General features: G+C 43.6%; 2 protein-coding genes across 2 annotated transcripts in view; one reads left to right on the forward strand and one right to left on the reverse strand.

Annotated features, from left to right (window-relative positions):
- The window catches only part of DNAH10 (dynein axonemal heavy chain 10), a 255,018-nt gene that overhangs the window by 225,654 nt on the left and 2,658 nt on the right, over positions 1-26,706 (forward strand). The window contains exons 71-77 of the mRNA XM_069755992.1: positions 1,396-1,605; positions 8,052-8,147; positions 14,339-14,510; positions 14,844-14,975; positions 16,443-16,654; positions 16,926-17,093; positions 25,828-26,008. Of these exons, the coding sequence (XP_069612093.1) occupies positions 1,396-1,605; positions 8,052-8,147; positions 14,339-14,510; positions 14,844-14,975; positions 16,443-16,654; positions 16,926-17,093; positions 25,828-26,008 (1,171 nt within the window). The remainder of the gene's footprint in view (positions 1-1,395; positions 1,606-8,051; positions 8,148-14,338; positions 14,511-14,843; positions 14,976-16,442; positions 16,655-16,925; positions 17,094-25,827; positions 26,009-26,706) is intronic.
- On the reverse strand, positions 22,423-24,806 carry LOC138668039 (uncharacterized). Its single transcript, XM_069755991.1, has 6 exons — positions 24,694-24,806; positions 24,534-24,623; positions 24,255-24,338; positions 23,965-24,175; positions 23,728-23,884; positions 22,423-23,612 (listed from the first exon to the last, which is right to left on the reverse strand). The coding sequence occupies exons 1-6, from the start codon at positions 24,736-24,738 to the stop codon at positions 22,424-22,426; spliced, it is 1,776 nt and encodes a 591-aa protein (XP_069612092.1). The 5' UTR covers positions 24,739-24,806; the 3' UTR covers position 22,423.

A 26,706-nucleotide genomic window follows, 5' to 3' on the forward strand; every position in this document is an offset into this window, starting at 1 on the left:
TTTTCTTTTTGTTCCCTCTGACAGTCCTCTTACATTCCAACTAAGGATTTTAATTCTATCACCCATCATACAATTCTATACATGCAAGTTCCGACCCTTAAAAATATCTTGCAGCTCTCCGTATGCAAAAAAACTCTTCCCTAAACAATTACCCCTTTCCTTCCCTCCTCCCTCCATATACAGTAACCCAACAAACCATAATACCGGTAGTTCTCCCGTTGAATTTTCCCCTCTCTTACCAGAGAGTGGGTACTCTGACACCTAGCTACCCTATAAACGTTACCTCTGAACCACTATCTATCTAAAACTCCTCCACATCTCCTCTGCATATGCATATAGACATTATTATTACAATCAGTCCCTCCATAGTCCATATCGATTAATATGCAGGAACCAGAAACCTCCATATAACAGCACTATCTTTTAGTTTCTCTTTGTCAAAGAACATCACGACACAGCGAGGGATTTTACTCCGCTCACTTCACTCTGCCCTTATCAGCCTGGAGCCGCTTGTTGTTTAAGTCAAGCCATTTTGCGGCCTCCTCTGGTGTTTGGAAAAAATGCACTTTTCCCAGGGCCACAACCCTGAGCTTTGCCGGGTATAAGGTAGAATAAGCCAAAGCCAAGTCTCTCAGTCTTTTCTTTATTGCACCATATTACATCCTCTGCTTTTGCACCTCGGCCGAATAATCAGGATAAATGGAAATCTTTTGGCCATTAAAGCACAGATCGTTGGCCGTTCTTGCTTTCCTTAATATAATGTCTCTGTCTCTCTAATTCAGGATCCTAGCAAGGATAGTACGGGGGGGATCCCGGCTGGAGGGGTCTCATGGGAACGCGGTGCGCTCTCTCCACCGCATAAAGTTTGGTCAAGTTATCGGCGCCAATTTAAGTGTGGAGCCAGTCCTCAATAAACCCTGTGGGATGGGTCCCTTTCACCTTCTCGGGGATGCCCACTAGTCTCACATTATTGAGCGGTTTTCCAAGTCATCATTTTTATCAGCCAGGGCAGCACATCTCTGCAAACATTGAGTGTGTGACTTCTGCATTTTTGGGAGTTGGTCTTCCAGCACACTCACTCTCTCCTCCATTGCCCCCACTCTGTTTTATTTATGGCTGCCTTCATGCTGGACCTTTCTTCTTTAGCCCCATCCACTCTCTTCTCTTTATAAGGGCTGTTAGGAGAATTCTATCTTCTAAACATATCAAATATCTATATAATCCAACCATATGAAAAGATAGAACTAAAAAAAATAAATAAGGTGGAAAACAAGTTCCTATGTAATAAAATAGCGACATTTAGTCAGTTAAAAGAAACATAAATAATAATTGCTCAATAATTATTGTAACTAAACAGAAGACCATACATTAAAATATTTGTCAATTTCCTTACAGGTTGTTACTGAACCTCCTAATGGGCTAAAGCTAAATATGAGGGCTACGTACTTTAAGATCTCTCATGAAGCTCTTGACGCCTGCCAGCATCCAGCCTTTAAATCCCTGGTCTATGTGCTGGCGTTCTTCCATGCTGTGGTGCAGGAGAGGAGGAAATTTGGAAAGATTGGCTGGAATGTTCCTTATGACTTCAATGAATCTGATTTCCAGGTATAATCTTACTAATACTACAATGGCCTTGTCCAGCTTGCAGCATTTAGAAGCTGTAAGAGAAGAACTTATGGTGACTGGTAACAACCAAGACTTCCAGATTAGCACTTTATGGCAATTAAACCTTATTCATTAACTACCGTATATACTCGAGTATAAGCTGAGATTTTCAGCCCATTTTTTGGGGCTGAAAGTCCCCCTCTTGGCTTATACTCGAGTCATACCCAGGGGTCGGCAGGGGAGGGGGAGCGGGGGCTGTCTAATTATACTCACCTGCTTCTGGCGCGGTCCCTGCAGTCCCTGCTTCTTCCAGAGCTGCAGCTTCTTCCTGTACTGAGCGGTCACATGGTACCGCTCATTACCGTAATGAATATGCGGATCCACCTCCCATAGGGGTGGAGCCGCATATTCATTACGGTAATGAGTTGTAACGGTGACCGCTCAGTACAGCAAGAAGCTGCGGCGCTGGGAAGCCAGGGACCTGCAGGGACCGCGCCAGGAGCAGGTGAGTATAAGGCTGCCGTCACACTATCAGTATTTGGTCAGTATTTTACATCAGTATCTGTAAGCCAATACCAGGAGTGGAAAAATTAGAGGAAAAGTATAATAGAAACATATGCACCACTTCTGCATTTATCACCCACTCCTGGTTTTGGCTGAGAAATACTGATGTAAAATACTGACCAAATACTGCTAGTGTGACGGCAGCCTAACGGGGAGGGGAGCGCTGCGCGATATTCACCTGCTCCCCGTTCCGGGTGCCGCTCCATCTTCATCGTCTTCTGCAGTGACGCTCAGGTCAGAGGGCACGGTGACGTGGTTAGTGCGTGCCCTCTGCCCGAACATCAGTGCAGAAGATGCTGAAGATGGAGCGGCACCGGAACGAATTCAGGTGAATATTGAAAGTGCTGGGGGCCTGAGCGACGGAGAGGTGAGTATGTGATTTTTTTTTATCACAGCAACAGCAAATGGGGCAAGTGTCTGTATGGAGTATCCTATGGGGCATAATCAATGTTTGTGCAGCACTATATGGGGCAAGTGTCTATATGGGGCCATAATCAACGTTTGTGCAGCACTATATGGGGCAAGTGTCTGTATGGAGCATCTTGTGGGGCCATAATCAACGTTTGTGCAGCACTATATGGGGCAAGTGTCTATATGGGGCCATAATCTGTGTCTGTATGGAGCATCTTGTGGGGCCATAACGTTTGTGCAGCACTATATGGGGCAAGTGTCTGTATAGGGCCATAACGTTTGTGTAGCACTATATGGGGCAAGTGTCTGTATGGGGCAATAACGTTTGTGCAGCACTATATGGGGCAAGTGTCTGTAAGGAGCATCTTATTGGGCCATAATCAATGTTTGTGCAGCATTATATGGGGCAAATGTCTGTATGGAGTATCTTATGGGGCCATAACGTTTGTACAGCACTATATGGGGCAAATATCTTTATGGAGCATCTTATGGGGCCATAACGTTTGTGCAGCACTATATGGGGCAAATATCTTTATGGAGCATCTTATGGGGCCATAATTTACGTTTGTCGAGCATTATATGGGGCAAGTGTCTGTATGGAGCATCTTATGAGGCCATAATCAAGGTTTGTGCAGCACTATATGGGGCAAATATCTTTATGGAGCATCTTATGGGGCCATAATCAACATTTGTGCAGCATTATATTGGGCAAATGTGTCCATGGAGCATCTTATGGGGCCATTATTAACCTTTATGCAGGATTATATGGGGCATATTTTAATATGGAGCATCTTATGGGGCCATCATGAACTGTATTGAGCATCTTATGGGGCTCCTGATTCAATATGGATATTCAAAAACACTTAACCTACTGATGTCTCAATTAATTTTACTTTTATTGGTATCTGTTTTAACTTTTGACATTTACCGGTAGCTACTGCATTTCCAACCCTAGGCTTATACTCGAGTCATTAAGTTTTTCCAGTTTTTTGTGGCAAAATTAGGGGGGTCGGCTTATACTCGAGTATATACGGTAATTCCATCCTGTTTTACACCAGCCCATAGACTATAGAGTACATATCAATCCTCCAAATATTCTCTTCAGTTTCTGAAAACCAAGTTTAAATTTAAAATCTATCATCCCATTGTATAACAAATTAGACATACCTTTTCAGTCATCTCTTATTGTAACAGATTGCTGAATCTGTTCATATGGTAGAATGGGAGTGTTATAAAATTAAGATGAAACACCAAATACGACTATGATATCTCTATAATTCGGATTGATATTACATTTCTGTAGTTTCCCAAGGCCAAAAATCCTGGAACTTGGACCTGTTGATGTGATCATGTACCCTGATTAAAAATATTTCTGTGGATTTTGGTAATAGCAGATTATTAGAGACTAGATGGTGGCCCAATTCTAACGCATTGGGTATTCTAGAATATGGATATAGTTTATTTATGAAGTTTTCAGAATAATGCAATTTATACATAGGATTCAGCTGGCCGGGCGCGACCAAATAGCGAAGCGTGGTTCAAATTCCGTGCCAATTTGCGGCCGGACTGCGCCTGTCGCTGATTGGTCACGCCCGGCCGCGAACAATCATTGAAGCCAGGGCCTGCTCCAGGTTTTTGAGGGCCCCAGGCGAAAGAGTCTCAGTGGGCCCCCCTCTTTAACACATACCACAATTCATGATGCACAGGTACAGCAGAGAAATATAGCACAGCCAAGTAGCATACAGCCCACGTACTATATAACACAGCCCACATGGTATATAACACAGCCCACTTAGTATATAGCACAGCCCACATAGTATATTGCCCAGCCACGTAGTATATAGCACAGCCCCTGTAGTATATAGCACAGCCCACTCAGTGTATAACACAGCCTACATAGTGTAGTATATAGCACAGCCCACGTAGTATATTGCCCAGCCACGTAGTATATAGCACAGCCCCCGTAGTATATAGCACAGACATGTTGTATATTGCCCAGCCACGTAATATATTGCACAGCCATGTAATGTATTGCACAGCCATGTAGTATATAGCACAGCCACATAGTATATAGCACAGAGAAGTAGTATATAACACAGCCCACGCAGTATATAACACAGCCCACGCAGTATATAACACAGTCCACGTATTATATTGCCCAGCCACGTAATATATTGCACAGCCACGTAATATATTGCACAGCCACGTAATATATAGCACAGCCATGTAGTATATAACACTGCCCATGCTGTATATAACACAGGCCATGTAGTATAGAGCACAGCGATGTAGTATATTGCCCAGCCACGTAATATATACCACACCCACGTAGTATATAGCACAGAGATGTAGTATATAACACAGCCCACGTAGTATATAGCAATGTGGGCACCATATCCCTGTTAAAAAAAATAATTAAAATAAAAAATAGTTATATGCTCACCTTCCGTCGGCCCCCGGATCCAGCAGCAGGAAAGGCGACGGAAGGTGAGAATATAATGATTTTTTATTTTTTTTTAATTATTTTTAACATTAGATCTTCTTACTATTGATGCTGCATAGGCAGCATCAATAGTAAAAAGTTGGTCACACAGGGTTAATAGCAGCGTTAACGGACTGCGTTACACCGCGGCATAACGCGGTGTAACGCAGCTATTAACCCTGTGTGAGCGCTGACTGGAGGGGGCACTGACAGAGAGTAAGAAGGGGCGAATTCGCGACCGGACTGTGCCCGTTGCTGATTGGCGACGCGGGATTTCCGTGACAGACAGACAGACGGAAGTACCCCTTAGACGATTATATAGTACATATCAGATGAAAATATTGCATTTCCATGTGATGTTCGTGGTGTGGACTAGAGATGTACAGTCTACTTTAGGGGCAGTTATCTTCCCTGCATATTTAGCACCTCTTTGCAAAGGAGCAAACACACAGAAAACATTTGGTTTTACTGTAGATTGGCTGACTACTTGTTCATTTGATTAGGTGTCCAATGATATTGTCACGACCCAGCTGTTGGGTGACCCGGGACCAAGGGCTCCTTCCCTGTCCGTAACACTAAGGCTATGTGCACACGTTCAGGTTTTTTCGCGTTTTTTTCACGTTTTTTCGCGGTAAAAATGCTATAAAAACTCATTAAAAACGCATACATTATGCATTCTATCATTTAGAATGCATTCTGCATGTTTTGTGCACATGGATGCGTTTTTTTCCGCAAAAAAAAACGCATCGCCGTAAAAAAATGAGCATGTTCATTATTTTTGCGTATTTTCTGCGTTTTTCCTGCAATTTTATGCATTTGGGAAAAAACGCACCAAAAACGTGTCAAAAACGCGGTAAAATCGCGGTAAAAACGCATGCGGATTTCTGGCAGACATGTCCAGTTTTTGTCAGGAAAATTTCTGCCAGAAATCCTGACGTGTGCACATAGCCTAAGGGACACCATAGCTCACCCTATTCTCCGGGATACTTCTGAAGGTGAAGACGCCCGGTCTGCCACCCTTGCCTTATCTCCTGAATCAGCCCTCAATCTGTTGTCTTCCCCCACCCAGGGAAGATGGATGCTACATCAACAACGAACAACGCAACACAAACAAGGGTAAACTGAAAACACCAAGCATAGAAATATTCTCTCACATATAAGAGAGGAATGCATTGGGGAGTAGAGGATGAGGAATAACCAAAGTAAGAGGAGGGAAGGGAATTATCACACTTACAAACCACTCAACAGTCGCAGATAACTCCTTCAAAATTCTTCATATAAACACCTCTCCTTCAAGCCATGCAGAAAAGCTAGCTCTGACATGGGTTTGAATCAGGACCCAGATTATATAGTGGCTAACCGAGCACAGCTGAGATCTCAGACTCCTAGAGCTCCCAACATGGCCGATTAACCCCTGTTCTGCCAAAAGAAATAAACACCATTTAAAAAGAAGGAGACTTGCTTCTTTACAGCGCAGGAGTAGGAGCAATCAGACGCTGCAGTCTTCTGGCTCCTCTCTGTTGCAGTAACCCTGTGACTGATATCGATTGGATAAATAAAAATCCAATAACACAAAAGGAGCTGTCTGCAGCAGATCTTGATGATTTGCGTTCCCAAGTCCATTCACTATGGCAGAACATTCCTCAGACAACTATTAATAACCTCATTGATAACAGCTAATTCGTGTAAGTGCTGGTATTTCTGATCATGATGCTCATACTCATTACTGAATAAATTGAGATGTTTTTTTTTTAATTTTCATATAATTCTCATGTCTATCAATCCAATGATCATAGAATAATAGAATGTTAGAGTTGAAAGGGACCATAAGGGTAGTCTTGTCCAACCCCCTGCTCAATGCAGCGCAGGATTCACTAAACCATCTCAGACAGATGTCTGTCCAGCCTCTGTTTAAAGACTTCCATTGAAGGAGAACTTGCCACCTCTCGTGGCAGCCTATTCCACTCATTGATCACCCTCACTGTCCAAAGAGTTTTTTCTAATATCTAATCTGTATCTTCTCCCTTTCAGTTTCATTCCATTGCTTCTCGTGTTTCCATGTGCAGATGAGAATAAGGATGATCCCTCTACACCAGTGTTTCCCAAACTCCAGCCCTCACGGACCCCACAGGTCATGTTTTCAGGATTTCTTTAGTATTGCGTAGTAAGTAGTGGAAGTATCATCAAGGCATCAGGAATTGTCTCACCTGTGCAACCCTATGGAAATCCTGAAAAATGACCCGTGGGGTCCGTGAGGACTGGAGTTTGGGAAATACTGCTCTACACTGTGACATCCCTTCAGATATTTGTAGACTGCTATTAAAGCTGTATTCGCATCTCCAAGATCCTATCCTAATATGTAGTAGGTGTAATAATAATAATATTAGCAAATACCTCCATTTAGAAATGTAGTATCATTTTTCTGATACTCTGTCCCAGGTATTGCAGGACCTTAGGTATCACCTCTAAATGGAGGTATTTGCTAATATTATTATTCCACCTACTACATATTGGGATAGCATCTTGGAGATTCGAATACCTCTGTAAGTCTCCTCTTAGCCTTCTTTTTTGCAAGCTAATTTCCACAAGTCCATGACTTTTCCTTCTTGTTGTTGCAATTTGAATGTTGAGGAGTATATATCTTCTTGACACGGTTACATTTCTAGCAATGGACTCCATAAGGGCTCATGCAGACGACCGTATTTTCGGTCCAAGTGCGATCTGACAGAACATCGGATAATGTTGTTCTATAGGGTTGAGTCTATCTGAGGAAAAAGAAATTGCTGAATATTTTAGACTCGACTATGACAATGTTTATATGAACATTTATTGGTCATTAATGGATCGGGCTAATTGGAAAAAAAACATCTTTCATAAAGTATTTTTCTGGTTTCTACATCTTCAGAATCTTGCAGATGGGTGAATGTGAGGTTTCGACTGCCTGCTTAGTGGTAGATTATAACAGCGCACCTTGTGTTGTTTTTTTCAGGTGTGCATGGAAATTCTGAACACGTACCTGACCAAAGCCTTCACACAGCATGATCCCAGGATACCCTGGGGCAGTCTGAAGTATCTTATTGGAGAGGTCGGTTTGTCTGCACTGCAGCTCTTTTCTTACTCTCATTGATCTCTTCACTCTCTGAAGACATTCATGCAGCTTCCTGTAAATCCCCTGGAATTGGACATGCAGGCTGTATTCCTAGCATGGCAGTCAGCAGCATCCTCCAAATCCATCATTGTGTTGGCTTGTGCTGTTTACACTGCAGGGACATATTAAAATAGGTATAGACAATGGCATCAGATCAGTGTAGTGTAAAAGTGATTACACTCTGGATAATGCATACAGCTTAATATACCTATATATTTTATGGTTTCTTAACCCTTAACGCCTGGGCAATTTTTCATTTTTACACTTTGATATGTTTCCTTCCCTTCCTCCAAGAGGCTTAACTATGTGATTTTTCTGTCTGCATAGCCTGGTGAGGGCTTGTTTTTTTTTTGGGGGGACGAGTTGTAGTTTTGAATGACACCATTGATTTTACCATACATTACATTGAAAAATGGGGAAAATAAAATCAAGTTGGATGAAATGGTGAAAAAGGCCAATTCTGTCACAGTTTTTGGGCTTTTCGTCACAGTCTAAAACATGACCTGTAAACATGATTCTATATGTCAGTATGATTACAATGATACCAAACTTCCATTTCTTATTTTTCTTATTTTACTTAAAGGGAACCTGTCACCAGAAAGAACTCAGTTAACCTGCATATATGGGTTTAATCTGCTGGTTAATAGCATTATGATGCTGTCTAGCGCCTGGGAGAAAGAGAAAATTATCTTTATTCTACCCATCAGCATTCTGTATTCAGTCATAGGAGCGGGGGGTGGGATGGCGTCGGTTCAGCGACCGCTCTGCGTATACAGGTCGGACCCGCGTAGCCTCACCTCCAGGCCTAACTGACAGCACCGCCGGCCACAAGGTAGAACCATTGTCAGTCAGGGCCGAGGGCATGGTTACAGCGGCCGCTCTGTATACTGAGAGCGGTGACTGAACCAGCGCCAGCCCCGCGTCCATGACTGAAAGCGAATGCTGGCGGGTGAATAAAGTTCATTTTCTCCCTGCCGCATTCAGCTGCGTGCAGGCACCAGACAGCATCATAACGCTGTTAACCTGCAGATTAACCCCATATCTGCAAGTTAACAGCGTTATTCCTGGTGACAGGTTCCCTTAAGTAGTGTAAAAAAAATAAGTTTGTAAGAAACTTATTGTTCACATGTTTTGAGACCCAAATTGTTTAAATGTTTCCTTTTTTTTTTGCAACCAGAGCTGATGGTTTTGTTGCTACTACTTTGGAGAAGATACAATGTTTTGATTGCTTCTTCCTGCTTTTTTTTTTTAGGGAAGTGTGGTAACCGAAAAATCTTCTCTGGTGTTTTGATATTTTTTTCTCTTTACTGTGTTTTGTGTATGAATTGGTTAATTTATCACTTTGAAAGATCAGACTTTTCCACACACAGAAATACCAGATAGGTTTATTTTTTTTTTACTTTTTACATCCCTGTATTTTTAATGGGGAAAAAGGGGAATGATGTGAATTTCTCTGAATTATTTTTTACATATTTTAACATTTTTCTTTTAATTTCTTACTCTTAGTTTTTAGCCCCCTGAGGGGACTTGAACTTATGATCATCTGATCACCTATACTTTACACTGCAGTGCAAAAGTATTGTAGTATATAGAAAAGTCTTGTTCTTTTTTGAAACTCAACCCATGGTTTAGTTTCATAGGAGTACTAATATGGCAGTGAAGAAGGTCCACCTGGTAAACCATCGGTTCCCCACGATCATGTCGCTAGAAGCTGATAGAAGCAATCAGATTGTCAGCAGTGGTTAAATAAATAACCCCTTCACAACATATGACGTAAACATATGTCATATGTCGTGCTCCTGCCAACCCCGCATCTTGCTCCAGACATGACAGTTGATTTAACCCCGACCCGCGACTGTTAACTTGTTAAATCCCCCTGGCAATCTCTGACAAGGGCATTTAACATGCACCGTCAGGGGAGTGAGTTGTTCCACGCTACCATAGGCGCATCCGTGACGTGATCGCTGAGCGCAGATAGGATGTCATGACAGCCAGGGGTCTGCTGAAGACCATGTGCCTGTCATTACGATCCTCCTATGAAAGCCAGGTTGTTGCTGGCGTTCATAGGAGATCGTAATATTATCTATACACAGTAATGCTGATGCACTGCTATGTATAGTACAAGTGATCAAACAATCGCAGATTCAAGTCCCCTAAGAAAAATATTAAATATACTAAAAAATTTTAAAAAAAGTAAAAATACGAAAAAAAAAAAAAAAAAGTTCAAATCACCCCCCTTTATCCCATTAAAAATGAAACAATCAAAATAAAAAAAAAAACACATTTGGTATTGCTACTTTCGTAAAAGTCCAATCTATTAAAATATAAAGTAAATTAATTTGATCGGTAAATGGCATAACAATAAAAAAAGAAAAACTGTTTTTGGCCGCCGCAACATTGTAGTAAAATGCAAAAAGAGGTGATCAAAACATTGTATCTACCTCAAAATGGTATCAGTAAGAACACCAGCTCGGGCTCCCTCACCCAGCTCCAAATCCTAAAAAATGAAAATGGGTCTCGGAAAATGGCAGAACAAGCAAAACAAATTTTCTTACACATTTCCAATTTTTTTTTCACCACTTAAATAAAAAAACTATACATGTTTGGCATCTGCGGAACTTAGCTGTGGTCACCGTTGTTAGGCACAGATGCAGGCTACATAATTTAGATGGCATATACCACATATGGAGTGGCCTCAGGTCCTGACCCCCCTCCACATCAACACACCATGATCAACTCTATGACGGACATACAGCATGAGAAATAAGTATTGAACGCGTCACCAATTTTCTAAGTAAATATATTTCGAAAGTTGCTATTAAAATGAAATTCTCACCAGATGCCGATAACCCATCCAATCCACACAGGCAAATAAATCAAACCATAGATGTTATAAATTATGTGTAATAATGAGAAATGACACACGGAAAAGCATGACACCAATTGAAATCTATCAGTAATTAGAAAGCAATCCTACCACTTAGTGAAAAATAATATCAACTGGTTGAACTGATGGCCTATAAAAATGTCTCCTATTACCAAGGTTCCACACAAGAAACATCTCATGATGGGTAAAACCAGTGAGCTGTCACAAGAGTATCACAACCTTATCATTGCAAAACATACTGATGACATTGGTTACAGAAGAATTTCTAAATGACTGAAAGTTCCAGTGACCACTGTTGGGGCCTGTGACAACACATCATTTATTCTTAATTATCCAGACATCTACTTTCAGTAGGCCAGGAAAAATAGGCTATTATCTTTATGTTGACTTTTGAATTTATCTGTTTTTCTTTGGTTGGTCAAGAAACATAGACAATTGTACGTATGAGTCTTTAACGTTGACTCTTGAGTGTTGCAGCATATTGTGTTGTTATCTTAGATGACAGGAACGCAGGGTAACTGAACAATAGATGTTTGTTAATATGTTGATTACACATTGTACCAGGACAGCTAGTTAGTTGACCTGCAAAACAGAGGAGGAAAAAGTAAGCAGATTGATTAAATACTCAAACATTGACAGTTAAAATCAGTCCTCCCCCTGCCCTTTAGATGATGACCTGCACCACAGTTGTGGGTATAAAAGGGTGGTGTATCGTACTACAAGAAGAGTCAGAGAGAGACTTTACAAAAACCACAGCCAGGACAACATGACTTCACCAGGAGGGACACAGATTTAACTTTCTACAGGATGCCAGCTTAATGGACCATAGCCCTGCGCTGGCTGTAAGAATACAGATCTACTCCATTGACCATTATTGAACCCTCAAACACGTTTGGAGAATCCAGGTTGGGAAGAAAGAAGAAAGAAAAATCCAGTAGCTACAAGGGAGGAGGGAGAACAGATATGACCCTTCTGTAAATTGTTGTTTACATAGGTTTTTCATGGCGGTATGTTCAGGCCCAGACAAATAGTAAAGGCGAACTTTAGGTAATTTGACATCAGGGACAAGATCAATAGTACAATCATTAAGACGATGGGGAAGTAATGTCTCCACCTCTGTTTCTGAAGTTTTTCCAGTACCCATGCAGACCCTCCAGACTAGCGAAGCATATTTGTGCAGAACTAAGACATTTCTTAAGACATTTGAGGCTCCATTTAATCTCCTTCTGACACCAATAATAACAGCATTGTGAATAAGCAGCCATGGAAGCCCTAATACCACCCCAGCAGGTAAATTATCCAAGACAAAACAGGAAATGGATTCAGAGTGAAGTGCAACCACTTGAAGCGTGAATTCCACCATTACCCATTTAACAAAGTTCTGAAGTAGCACTGTTTTGTCAATAGCTAATAATTGAATGGGTTTTTCCAGACTAACTGTCCCCAATCCTAATTTCAGAACCAGTCCTGAATCAATAAAGTTAGCTGCAGACTCGTAGTCAATGAAAGTCAATGCTGGCAATACCTGATTCTTGAAGGGCAGAACCATATTAAGCAGAACTTTATCTGAAGAGAAAAAGGGTACCTGGAAGTCTGGGTGACCCCCTCGACAATCACCTAGACTTAGGTGTTTTCCCACCGGCTTGTTTACTTGTGGGCGAGTTGGACAGTTTTTAAAAAATTTCCTGCGAGATCGCAATATAGACAGAGTCCAAGATCTTGTCTAAGTCTTTTCTCCATAGCATGAAAACTGGTAACTTCCTCCAATGGCTTCACCTCCGGTAAATGGCCCTGCTCCAGAGGAGTATAATGGGCACCAATTCGCTCACCACATCTCCTACGGTTTCTGCGGTCCATCCGCAAGGACTGGGTCATGGCCTCTACCAGAGAACAAGGGGAATAATGATGAACCCAAGCGTCCTTCACAGTCTTGGAAAGACCTTTGCAGAACTGGCTCCTGAGAGCTGCATCATTCCTTAGAACTTCAGTGGACCATTGCTGGAGCTCGGAGCAGTAGTCCTCAGCAGTGCAACCCGCCTGTGCCAGGTTCATGAACTTTGCCTCAGCGACCTGGAGCCTGTCGTTTTCTTCATAGAGCAAAGCTAAGGCATCCAAAAAGGCATCAACCGAAGACCATTCTGGCCCCCCCCACCCTTGCAGTAGGGACATGATTATCCCCATCCAATTATCTGACCCTGGTGATGTGTTCAATACTTATTTCACCCACTGTATCCATCATGGGTTTTTAAGAGGGTAGTGCAAACGTGGATCTTCTCATAGTAGTCACTTTAATAAGATTTTGTCATCAGGTTTTTACCACCTAATCTGAGAACATCAGATCCTGATTCCAATGATGTGTCACTTAGTGGGCTGTGGGCTTTATTTTTTATAACATCACTGTTTTATCAGCTGGAGATTATCACTAGAGGACTACTAACCTTGATGCCACGTAGTCCTCCATATTCATTATCTCTCTATAACCCTGCTCCCACCACTGATTGACAGCCCAGTAAGTGACACATCGCTGGAATCGGGATCTCTACCCCCAAACCTGCTGTAAAAAAAAATCTTGTGACAAATTCCCTTTAAAAGGTACTTACTCTGAACTGTTAATACTACTACTCCAATGTTGGAGTTAATGGTGGCGTCTTTGAGCAACACAACCGAATATTCTAGGAGATCTGGTGGAAATCTGATGCCTTGTCCTTAATTATGACAATTTTTTAAAGCACCACTGCAGCGGTTTTGTTTTTATTGCACCACTGGAGTGGTGCTTTAAATGTAATTCCCTGCTCCCTGTCTCATACTCACCTGCCACCGCCTTCATCGTTTTCCAGCGTCGCTCCTGTCGGTGTCTGGCCGTGACCTGTCGGCAGCTGCAGTATTTCATGGAGCAGCGCGTAGGTCATTTTTCTCTACAAGTCTGTGAAAGCCTGACTCTCATAGACTTGCATCGGGAGCTTGTGATGTAGCTTCTGACTTCCGGCTGGTCAGAAGCTGCGCTCACAAGATGGCGCTGCAGGGCCGGAGTGGTGCCAAAAAACGGTGGGGGATTTACATTTAAAGCGCCACTCCAGTGCTGAACAGAACCAAAACGCTGCAGTGCTACTTTAATGAAAGGGGCAGAGGATTTCTATCCCACTTACTACATGTACGGTAATTGCAGTGAGACCACATATCTGGATTAGCTTTTGTATTGTATTCACATTACTACGTTATTAGTTACTGTGTATTTCTGTAGGTCATGTATGGGGGAAGGGCCATTGACAGCTTCGATCGTCGAATTCTCACCACCTACATGGATGAATATTTAGGCGACTTTATATTTGACACTTTCCAACTGTTCCATTTCTACAAAAATGACGACGTTGATTACAAAATTCCAAGTGGAGACAAAAAAGATGATTTTGTCGGTAAGATCAGTGTTAGGATTAATAAAATATTTCTCCTAATTATCAAGGCAGGAGACTGACCTTAATCTCTAATTACATGATATCAGCCTGTTAGTGGCTCATGACTTTAGTGTAGACTTTTTCCACTGAAAAGAGCAAGAAAAAAATTGGATTCATATGAAACAATCAGCAGGTGAGTTGCTGTCAAAATATCCTGTGCCACATATTCAAACTCTGTATTAAAAAAATGAATATTGAGTAGCATTACTTACTTAAATACTGAAAAGCTGGAAAATATTTTATCAAACTATTTTTTTAATTTGAACTGTTTCATATATTCCTTTTGGTTAACAGATGAAATAGAATCGCTTCCCCTTGCAAATACCCCTGAAGTGTTTGGTCTGCATCCAAATGCTGAAATTGGATACTACACACAGGCAGCTAGGGATATGTGGTCTCACCTCCTGGAGCTGCAACCACAGACAGGTATGAGAATTGGCGTCACCAAGTTATAATTTTGTTTTCTGCTGTTTAAAGAAGTTGTCTGGCTATAGCATATTGATGACCTATCCTTTTGTATAGGTCATCAATATCAGATCTGTAGTGGTCCTATTCATATTTATAAGTTCTGTTCTGCAGTACCTGGCAGCAGCCGCTACCTAATGAATGGAGCTGTGATTTGCCACTGCATTCAAAGTGGTTACAACTGGCACTTACCAAAGGAAATAACATATCAGACCCCCACTGATCTCATATTGATGTGACTGGAGAACCCCTTTAATGCTGCATATTGAACATCGTAGAGGAATATTGGTATGCCCTTTGCAATACAGAAATTCAAGGTTAAGTCCAGCCATGGACTCACATTTTTAGTCACAATTAGGGTCTGAATAAAAACTGTTAAAAACTGCAAAAGAATGTATTACACGATAGCACTGATTATAACTTAGTGCCAGTTCCTCTTTAAAGCACCACTCCAGCGGGTTTTTTTTAATTTTTTAGTTCAACGCTGGAGTGGTGCCACTTGAGTAAGTACCCTGACCGTAATATTATATTTACCAGCTCACGTCTTCAGCTGTTCTCGACGCTGTGCCGTTCCCAATCCACTGCTATCTTGTGACTGAAACTTTTGACTGATCGGAAGTCAGAGGTGACAGTCACAAATTCTCTATGTAAGTCTATGAGAGTCTTTTTCTGGCCCCGTTCTGGCTCTCGTAGACTTACATTGAGAAGTGACTTCCACATCTCCCAGAAAACACTGCAGCGATCCGGCGTGCTGAGGCATGCTGGAGATCGACTTGTGCGGCACCGAGAACAGATCAAGGTGGTGGCTAGTAGTATGACATTAGGGGCAGGCAACCTTGATTAGTGCCACCATTTCAACAGTAAAACATGAAATGCTTGGTTGGGGCTTTATCATACCCACAGCCCACTATGTACAAAACTTCACGGGTGAAGCTCATCTCACCAACCTTATCTTTGCCAGATACCTGGCACGTAACCTCCGATCCTCACAAGATCTCCTTCTCTACTCCCCTCTTATCTCCTCTTCCCACAATCGCATACAAGATTTCTCTCGCGTATCACCCCTACTCTGGAACCCTCTACCCCAACATATCAGACTCTCACCTACCATCGAAACCTTCAAAAAGAACCTGAAGACCTACCTCTTCCGACAAGCCTATAACCTGCAATAACCACCGATCGACCAAACCACTGCACGACCAGCTCTATCCTCACCTACTGTATTCTCACCCATCCCTTGTAGATTGTGAGCCCTCGCGGGCAGGGTCCTCTCTCCTCCTGTACCAGCTGTGACTTGTATTGTTTAAGATTATTGTACTTGTTTTTATTATGTATACCCCTCCTCACATGTAAAGCACCATGCAATAAATGGCGCTATAATAATAAATAATAATAATAATGTAAATCTTAGTTTTACTATTTCTACAGGTGAATCGGGCAAAGGTATAAGCCGGGATGAATACATTGGGCAGGTGGCAAAGGATATTCAGAACAAGTTGCCACAAGTGTTTGATTTGGATCAAATTAGGAAAAATTTTGGGCTAGAAATATCACCAACCACAGTGGTGTTACTGCAGGAGCTAGAAAGATTTAACAAGCTGATCGTACGCATGTCCAGGTCTCTAGCTGAACTTCAGAGGGTGAGTACAATGATGACATGGTGCCATCTTTTCCAACCCACCAGCCTTTTTATCTTTTATATTGCCAAAGCTTTTATATCTAACACTAACACTTCATTCCCAGCCTCAGATAAACTCTTAATACGGTAATCATTACTACAAATAGGAATAACAGATCATGAATATTGGGGATCGCAAACCTTTCTTTCATCCATTTCTTTCTGTGGAGTAAAAAAGGAATATACCATAACTTGTGGGTCAGTACATTACCTTTATTCTTTTATGTCTACAGGCTTTAGCTGGTGAAGTTGGAATGAGCAATGAATTGGACGAAGTAGCCCGAGCACTATTTAATGGGCAGATTCCAAGCATATGGAGAAAACTGGCACCTGATACCCTAAAATCTTTGGGAAACTGGATGATTCATTTCAGGACACGTTATAATCAGTACACGTCATGGGTATGATATAAGCTTTCTGAACTCCGACTGTTCTGTGTGAATTGTACCAGCTGCAATGGCTATCTAGATACAGTTGAGTGAAAAAGTGTTTGCCCCCTTCCTGATTTCCTATTCTTTTGCATGTTTGTCACACTTAAATATTTCAGATCACCAAACAAATTTAAATGTTAGACAAAGATAACACAAGTAAACACAAAATGCAGTTTTTAAATTAAGGTCTTTATTATTAAGGTAAAAAGAAATCCAAACCTACAGGCGAAAAACAGTGTGAAAAAGTGATTGCTCCCTAAACCCCATAACTGGTTGAGCAACCCTTAGCCAGCAACAACTGCAACACTCTGGAGGAATTATGGCCCACTCATCTTTTCTGAATTATTGTAATTCGACCACATTGGAGGGTTTCTGAACATGAACCGCCTTTTTTAAGGTCATGCCACAGAATCTCAATCGGATTAAGGTCAGGACTTTGACTAGGCCACTCCAAAGTCTTAATTTTGTTTTTCTTAAGCCATTCATAGGTGGACTTGCTGGTCTGTTTTGAATCATTGTCCTGCTGCATAAACAACAGCACTAAAGGTACCGTCACACTAGACGATATCGCTAGCGATCCGTGACGTTGCAGCGTCCTGACTAGCGATATCGTCCAGTGTGACACGCAGCAGCGATCAGGCCCCTGCTGGGAGATCGCTGGTTGGGAAAGAAAGGCCAGAACTTTATTTCGTCGCTGGCTCTCCCGCTGACATCGCTGAATCGGTGTGTGTGACACCGATTCAGCGATGTCTTCGCTGGTAACCAGGGTAAACATCGGGTTACTAAGCGCAGGGCCGCGCTTAGTAACCCGATGTTTACCCTGGTTACCATCGTTAAAGTAAAAAAACAAACACTACATACTTACCTACCGCTGTCTGTCCTCGGCGCTCTGCTTCTCTGGTCTGGCTGTGAGCGCCGGGCAGCCGGAAAGCAGAGCGGTGACGTCACCGCTCTGCTTTCCGGCCGCTGTGTTCACAGCCAGACCAGAGAAGCAGAGCGCCGAGGACAGACAGCGGTAGGTAAGTATGTAGTGTTTGTTTTTTTACTTTAACGATGGTAACCAGGGTAAACATCGGTTTACTAAGCGCGGCCCTGCGCTTAGTAACCCGATGTTTACCCTGGTTACCGGCATCGTTGGTCGCTGGAGAGCTGTCTGTGTGACAGCTCTCCAGCGACCAAACAGCGACGCTGCAGCGATCCGGATCGTTGTCGGTATCGCTGCAGCGTCGCTTAGTGTGACGGTACCTTTAAGCTAAGGCCACGAACAGGTGGCTGGATATTCTCCTTCAGGATATTTTGGTAGACAGCAAAATTCATGGTTGCATTTACCACAGGAAGTCCTCCAGGTCCTGAAGCAACAAAAAAGCACCAGACCACCACATACCACCATATTTTACTGTATGATGTTTTACCGGTATGATGTTTCTTTTCTGAAATGCTGCGTTACTTCTACACCAGATGTAATGAGGCATACACCTTCCAAAAACTTCAAATTTTATCTCGTCAGTCCACAGAGTATTCTCCCAAAAGTCTTCGGGATCATCAAGATATTTCATGGCAAAACAGAGATGAGCCTTTATGCTCTTATTACTCAGCAGTGTTTTTTGTCTTGGAACTCTGCCATGCAGGCCATTTTTGCCCAGTCTCTTATGGTGGAGTCATGAACACTGACCTTAACTGAGGCAAGTGAGACCTGCAGTTCTTTGGATGTTGTTGTGTTTTTTTTTGTCTTGGATGAGTCGTCGCCTCGCTCATGGGGTAATTTTGATCTATTGGACACTCCTGGGAAGGTTCACTACTGTTCCATGTTTTTGCCATTTGTGAATAATGGCTCTCGCTGTGGTTTGCTGGGGTCCCGCAGCTTTAAAAAATGGCTTTATAACCTTTTTCAGACTGATAGATCTCAAATATTTTGTTTCTCATTTGTTCCAGAATTTCTATGGATCGCGCGGCATGATGTCTAGTTTTTGAGGATGTTTTGGTCTACTTTACTTTGTCAGGCAGGTCCTATTTAAGTGATTTATTTAATAAACCTGTAAAATCTCCTAACTCATCTCAGATCTGCAACTCACCTACCCAAAGTGTTAAGGTACCTTCACACATAACAATATTGTTAACGATATCGTTGCTATTTGTGACGTAGCAACGATATCGTTAATGAAATCGTTCTGTGTGACAGCGACCAACGATCAGGCCCCTGCTGGGAGATCGTTGGTCGCTGAATAAAGTCCAGAACTTTATTTCGTCGCTGGATCTCCTGCTGACATCGCTGGATCGGCGTGTGTGACACCGATCCAGCGATGTCTTCACTGGTAACCAGGGTAAACATCGGGTAACTAAGCGCAGGGCCGCGCTTAGTAACCCGATGTTTACCCTGGTTACCATGCTAAAAGTAAAAAAAAACAAACACTAGATACTTACCTACCGCTGTCTGTCCTCCAGCGCTGCGCTCTGCACTCCTCCTGTACTGGCTGTGAGCCGGAAAGCAGAGCGGTGACGTCACCGCTCTGCTTTCCGGCTCCCAGACAGTACAGGAGGAGAGCAGAGAAGCAGAGCGCAGCGCTGGAGGACAGACAGCGGTAGGTAAGTATCTAGTGTTTGTTTTTTTTTACTTTTAGGATGGTAACCAGGGTAAACATCGGGTTACTAAGCGCGGCCCTGCGCTCAGTTACCCGATGTTTACCCTGGTTACCGGCATCGTTGGTCGCTGGAGAGCGGTCTGTGTGACAGCTCTCCAGCGACCAAACAGCGACGCTGCAGCGATCCGGATCGTTGTCGGTATCGCTGCAGCGTCGCTTAATGTGAAGGGGCCTTTAGATTTTGGTTCTGGGAAACAAAGGTGTCCTAGATAACTATAAATGCTGTGATTCTCTGTATTTTGGCGCAATACACGAGCAGTCAGATAGTATTCATTTATATTTGCATTCCTGTATGTAAAGAGTAGTAAGCAAATGATACCTACGATGAATGTTAATGTGAACCGTTTTGTATTTGGTTTGTAATGACGCATATTTTCTTTATTTGTGTGTTTGTTCCATTTAGTTTTGATTGTTTTTGAAAACAAAAACAAAATGTGAATATATCTTGATATTTTTCACAATAAAAATGATCTGATTGAAGTGATTTCTTGATTGAGAACAGATGTGGCAGTAATCGGGCCTGGGTGTAGCTAAGAAAATTTGAATCAGCTTTCCAAAAATGTAATAAAGCACAGTTAATTTACGTTTTAATGGGTGGGAGCCAATCACTTTTTCAAACAGGGTGCTGTAGGTTGAGATTTCTTTTTCCCTTAATAATAAAGACCTTTAAACATACAGTTGTTATCTTTGTCTAATATTTACATTTGTCTGGTGATCTGAAACGTTTAAATATGAAAAACATGCAAAAGAATAGATAATCAGGAAGGGGCAAACACTTTTTCACAAAAATGTACATGCCTATAGTGTCTGCTTGGTTCATACAGGTAAGGCTGCTTTCACACATCAGGTTTTTTGCCGGATGCCGGATGCGGCAAAAAACCTGATCCGGCTCGTCCGGTCGCATCCGTTTCGTCCGTTTTTCTTTCCGGTTTTTTACGGATCCGGCTTTAAAAAACGCCCCCTGAAAGGCTAAAAAGGTGATTGGCCGGCTGAAAACTATATATACAGTGTTCTTAACATCTGTGACGGGTTGGAGAGGAGCAAGCTACAGAGCAAGATGGAGGGCATTATTGCAAAGATTCTGCAGAACAACGTGGATTTCATCACAGAGGCGAATCGATTAAAAGCTATTGTGATTGAGAAAGAGGAAGAGAGACAGCGTGTCATGCGTCTGCGACGCCGCCGTTTGTGGATCCACCCCATCACGGCACAGAGAATGACCCGGGGAGTCTTTTCAACGTTGTATATGGAGCTTCGAGGTGACCCTGAAAAGTTTTTCTGCTATGTTCGGATGAAAGCGGAGAACTTTGATATATTGGTGGAGCGGGTTCAACATCTGATAAGAAGGAGTGATACCTATTGCCGATTCTCCATTACCCCAGCTGAGCGTCTGATGGTGACTCTTCGGTAAGCATTCTTTTTGCATCAACTTTTGTTGTGGACTCTTTATTTGATATTTTGAATTTGTAGTAATTTCTTCCTTCCTTTTCTTCACAGATTCCTAGCAACCGGTGAATCCCTGTCTTCCCTACATTTTCAATTCAGACTGGGCATTTCCACAATATCAGGAATAGTGAGGCACACTTGCCGTGCACTGTGGGACTGTTTGCATGAAGAATACATTCCACATCCCACAATGCAGACATGGTTGGAAGTAGCTGACAGATTCCTGGAAGTGTGCCAGTTTCCCAATTGCTTGGGTGCGGTGGACGGGAAACACATCCGTATCGTGAAACCGGCTGGTTCTGGATCTCAGTATTTCAACTACAAGAAGTACTTTTCCATCGTGCTGATGGCCATCGCCGATGCGGATTACAAATTTGTAGCGGTGGACATTGGGGCGTATGGTCGTTCTAATGATTCGCAAGTTTTCAAACTGTCTTCTATGGGGCGGCATTTATATGGAAAAACCTTTCAATTTCCCCCCCCAAGACCACTGCCTCAAACTTCCGATCCACCAATGCCATTTGTATGTGTTGGGGATGAAGCTTTTCAGCTTTCAGAGCATCTTTTGAAACCCTACTCCAGCCGTGGTTTAACCAATACCAAAAAAATTTTCAACTACAGACTCACACGTGCAAGGAGAATGGTGGAGTGTGCGTTTGGGATCCTAACCGCCAAATGGAGAGTTCTCTTGACATCCATAAACTTAAACACAAACACTGTGGATGAGGTGGTGAAAGCGTGTGTTGTCCTCCACAATTATGTTATATCCAAGGAACAGCTTTCCATTGAGGACCATTCTGCCGAAACCACCTTGATGGATTACAGCATCCATACATACAGAAGTTCTGCCACAGTGTCCAGAATACGGGATCACTTTGCAGAATATTTTATTTCACCCCAAGGAAGAATACACTGGCAGGATGATATAGTTTAAACACTTTGTGTATACCTAGTAATAACTTTAAACTTTACCCATGTTGCGTACCTGTTGTTTTTACCTTACCCATGTTGTATACCAGTTTGGTTTTTACCCTCATGTTGCGTACCTGTTTGGGTTTACCTTTTAACCATGTTGGGTACCTGTTTGAGTTTATTTTTAAATCAAGATGTGTATACCCAAAGTTCTACTGTTACCAATAAACCTTTTTTTTACAAAAGTGTTATTTGTTCCTAATGAATAAATACAAGAGATTTTTCAACCAAAAACTTGGGGTACTAAATGTTTTCATACGTCGGGGTGGAGATACTATCGGAGGCACTGTCTGATAGGGACACTTCGACAGTGGGAGTGTGGAGAGAGGAATGTGATGGTGGTGGAGAATGTTCACCGGTTAGGGGTGAAGGAGTGGAGAAAGCTATTGAGCGGGTGGACAAGAAAGTGGGATTGGGGTTAGAAATTTGGTAGGGTGGAGGGGTGTACGAAATGTTTTGGGAGGACTGGGTGGCAGAATGAGTGATGTGTGTAGAAGATGTTTGGGAAGAGGGTGATACAGTCTGTTGGAAGTGGGCAGGGAGAGGAGGTGAGGATGAAGTAGATGGGAAGTTGTATGGGTCTGGATCATCATATGGGTGTGAAGTGGCACGGGAGGGATGCTGATAGTGTGGATGGTGGGAAGGGGCACGGGGCTGGTGGTGTGGCTGGTGGGACGGGGCACGATGTGGATGATGGCGAGTTGGGCGTGATGGGGCAATGTCTGTTTGGCGATACGGGTCAGGAGGATGGTACTGGCTGTAGTGGTGGACAGTGGAGGAAGGGGGGCAAGTTGGAGGATGGTTGGAAGAACTATCTGCTCTAGAGGCAATTAGCGCTAGAGTAGACTGGCAGGATTCCATTACTTGCATCTGCTGAGAAGTAGATAGCGTCTCCATTTGCTCAAGCACCGACTGAAAAAAAGTGTTGTTCGGGGACTGTTTTGCCTCTGAACGCATCGTTACCAGAAGTGTATGCATCTCGAGCATACTTTTATTTATGAAATTGAATCCTGCAGCCATTTGCTCGGACAAAACTTTCAGACAGTTCTGGAACGATGCGTTCAGGTGCAAGAACTCGGGAGCATAACTATGTATCTGACCCCTCTGGCGAAACCGCCCCGATGCTACAGGTGTACTAGAGGTGGCTGCAGCAGAAGGGTGGGGTACAGGAAACGCTATGTTCTCACCAGCAGCTACATGCAATGGAACCGGCCAGGATGCTCCAGTGCTCGTGGATGGGAAAGAGGGATCGGTAGAGTGGGAAGGTGCAGAGTGGAAAGGTGCAGAGTGGGAAGGTGCAGAGTGGGAAGGTGCAGAGTGGGAAGGTGCAGAGGGTTCCTCACTGTCAAAGTGTCCCTCGGTGGCGGCCTCTTGAGGGATCGCCCCAGAAGTGTTCAATTGTGCTGCAGGCTCCAGAGTGCTCCCAACGGTTCTGTGGAAAAAGAGAGAAACAAACAATTAATATACTGTCATTGCATGGCCCTGGCTGAAAGAGCAAAAGAGGTTAGACATGTAAAACATTAGTGCATGTGGTGGGTAATATTTACCTTCGGGTGACCATCGTTGACCTGAGGAACGACAGGGCCCTTGCGTATTTGTACGTGCTCCTGCGTCCTCCAGATCCACTCCGGGCCTGCATCTCTTTATTGAACTCCTTCTTAAAGCGATCCCTGATCGACCACCACCTTTTCACAATCCGCTCACCTGTTAAAATAGGAGAAAGACAACTTGGTTAGAAACAGCATTTTAGAATGCATCACCAAAACTGAACTGAGGATACTTACGTTCTTGAATCTGGGCCTGAACATCTAGGTCCTCCCACCTCGGAATCAGTTCACAGCAGATTTGCTCCCAGAGTCGACGGGTCACTGAGAGATCAGCATGGCGGCGGTCACCCATATTCCACAACGGCTCCCTGTCTCTGACAAGATCGATGAGGAGGTCAATATCAAGGCCGACCTCCTCACCGTCCGAATCTGGAGCACGCTGTGAAACCTGTTTGAAAAGGGGGAAAAAATTAACACCAAATTTGAAACATTGCTAACCTGCACCCAAAAAATAACAAAAAACCTACATGACGACGGCCGCCACGTGAATGTCGCCGACGACCCCGGGAGCCACTGGAAGGACCTATTGCTTGGGCACCAGATTCAGAACTCTAGAATACAAAAATAAAAAATTATGGGGTTGTTGGTAGCCATTCTATGTGTTGTGTGCCATGTGATATATATGTTTTGTATGTGTTGTGTGTGGTTTGAAAGTATCAGTTTCTATGTATTTTGTTGTAAGCATCTAGTGTTATGTTTTGTGTGTAGTGTAGGGTGTGTTTCCGCAATACATCACAGATACATACCAATTGTGAGCCCTCTCCGTGGGTTTCTCCACCCCTTCCCTCATCTTCGGGGACCACCTCTTCTCCGGGGGACTCAGCCTCATCAGCTTCCTACGATGAAACATAAAAGAATAGATGATACACACACACACACACACACACACCTTTGGTTCATACTAACCTCTGTGCGTGGACGGCGAGGAGGAGGAGGCCTCCCCGGAGACATGGCTCTCAGCTCTGTGGAAGTCTCTCGGCTCTGTGGCAGGCTCTCGGCTCCCGGCTCTGTGGCAGGCTCTCAGCTCTGTGGCAGGCTCTCAGCTCTGTGGCAGGCTCTCAGCTCTGTGGCAGGCTCTCGGCTCCCGGCTCTGTGGCAGGCTCTCAGCTCTGTGGCAGGCTCTCAGCTCTGTGGCAGGCTCTCAGCTCTGTGGCAGGCTCCCGGCTCTGTGGCAGGCTCTCAGCTCTGTGGAAGTCTCTCGGCTCCCGGCTCTGTGGAAGGCTCCCGGCTCTGTGGCAGGCTCTCAGCTCTGTGGCAGGCTCTCGGCTCCCGGCTCAGTGGCAGGCTCTCAGCTCTGTGGAAGTCTCTCGGCTCCCGGCTCTGTGGAAGGCTCCCGGCTCTGTGGCAGGCTCTCAGCTCTGTGGCAGGCTCTCGGCTCCCGGCTCTGTGGCAGGCTCTCAGCTCTGTGGAAGTCTCTCGGCTCTGTGGCAGGCTCTCAGCTCTGTGGCAGGCTCTAGCTCTGTGGCAGGCTCTCAGCTCTGTGGCAGGCTCTAGCTCTGTGGCAGGCTCTCAGCTCTGTGGCAGGCTCTCTGGCTCCTTCCGTCTTGGCAGGGTGTTGGCTCTTCTGCTTTTGGGCTGGAAATGGCTGAAGGCCTCATGGCCCTGCTTTATATATAGTCCAGGGGGCTGATCAAAGTTTTTTGAGCATGCTCAGTGTAAAAAGCCGGATACGGCCGCCGGATCCGATTTTTTCCGGATCCGGCGCTTTCCGGCATCCATAGACATGCATTGTTGTAAAAAGCCGGAAAGACCGGATCCGGCCTTTCCGGCTTTTTCGCCGGAGACAAAAAACGTTACAGTACACGTTTTTTCCAGACGCCGGAATCGACTTGACGCCGGATCCGGCATCAAACCGGAAGGAACGCTGGGCTATCAGGCGCCATCCGGCACCAATAATATTCAATGGGGGAAATGCCAGATCCGGCTTCTCCGGTTTTCTATTCCGTTTTTTGTCGGAAGAGCCGGAATTCGCCTGAAACAAAAAACCTGATGTGTGAAAGCAGCCTAACACAATCTCTGATATGACCTATCTTCTTGCAGGTGAATGAGGGTGAGCCAAATGTCATGTGGCTATCTGGGTTGTATATCCCAGAGTCCTACCTGACTGCTCTTGTGCAAGCCACTTGCAGAAAGAATGGATGGCCACTTGACCGCTCTACATTGTACACCCAGGTTACAAAGTACCGTACAGCTGAAGAGGTCACTGAGAGACCGGGACAAGGTAAGGATTTTCAAAGAGACCATTTCCAGTAGCATTTATGCACATTCAGGATCATTTTTAAAGCTGACTCAATCTGAAGTTACATAGTTAATACGATTGAAAGAAGACACATGTCCATCAAGTCCAACTAAGAAATTGGAAAGGGTAAAGGTAATGAGGCATAAGTAAATTCATAATGCATGATCCTATCCATGGCTCCTGATCCAAAGCGTCGATCGTCCTAATCAACCTTCGGAAGAGGAATTTTATAAATTTACAGTCATGGCCGAAAGTGTTGGCACCCTTGAAATTGTTTCAGGTGAAGTATTTCTCCCAGAAAAGTATTGCAATTACATGTTTTGTTATACATATGTTTATTTTCCTTTGTGTGTAGAGGAACAACCCAAAACATTTTGTATTTCTTCCATTTTCTTACTATTGCACCAACAGTTGTCTCCTTCTCATCCAGCGTCTTTACTTATGGTCTTGTAGCCCGTTCCAGCTTTGTGCAGGTCTATGATCTTGTCCCTGACATCCTTAGAAAGCTCTTTGGTCTTGCCCATGTTGTAGAGGTTACTCTGACTAATTGAGTCTGTGGACAGGAGTCTTTTGTAAAGGAGACTATGTAAGACAGCTGTCTTTAATACAGGTAACGAGTTTATTAGGAGCGTCTAACTGGTCTGTAGGAGCCAGAACTCTTAATGGTTGGTAGGGGATCA

Source organism: Ranitomeya imitator, chromosome 1 (assembly GCF_032444005.1).
Source record: "Ranitomeya imitator isolate aRanImi1 chromosome 1, aRanImi1.pri, whole genome shotgun sequence".
NCBI lineage: Eukaryota > Metazoa > Chordata > Amphibia > Anura > Dendrobatidae > Ranitomeya > Ranitomeya imitator.

Excerpts from the sequence above, each read along its gene's own strand:
- LOC138668039 (XM_069755991.1), bottom strand. The coding sequence starts at position 24,738 with ATGTCTCCGGGGAGGCCTCCTCCTCCTCGCCGTCCACGCACAGAG. Across the intron at positions 24,339-24,533 it reads ACGGAGAGGGCTCACAATTG|AGTTCTGAATCTGGTGCCCA; the intron begins GTATGTATCTGT and ends TTTGTATTCTAG. Across the intron at positions 23,613-23,727 it reads TCAACGATGGTCACCCGAAG|AACCGTTGGGAGCACTCTGG; the intron begins GTAAATATTACC and ends CTTTTTCCACAG.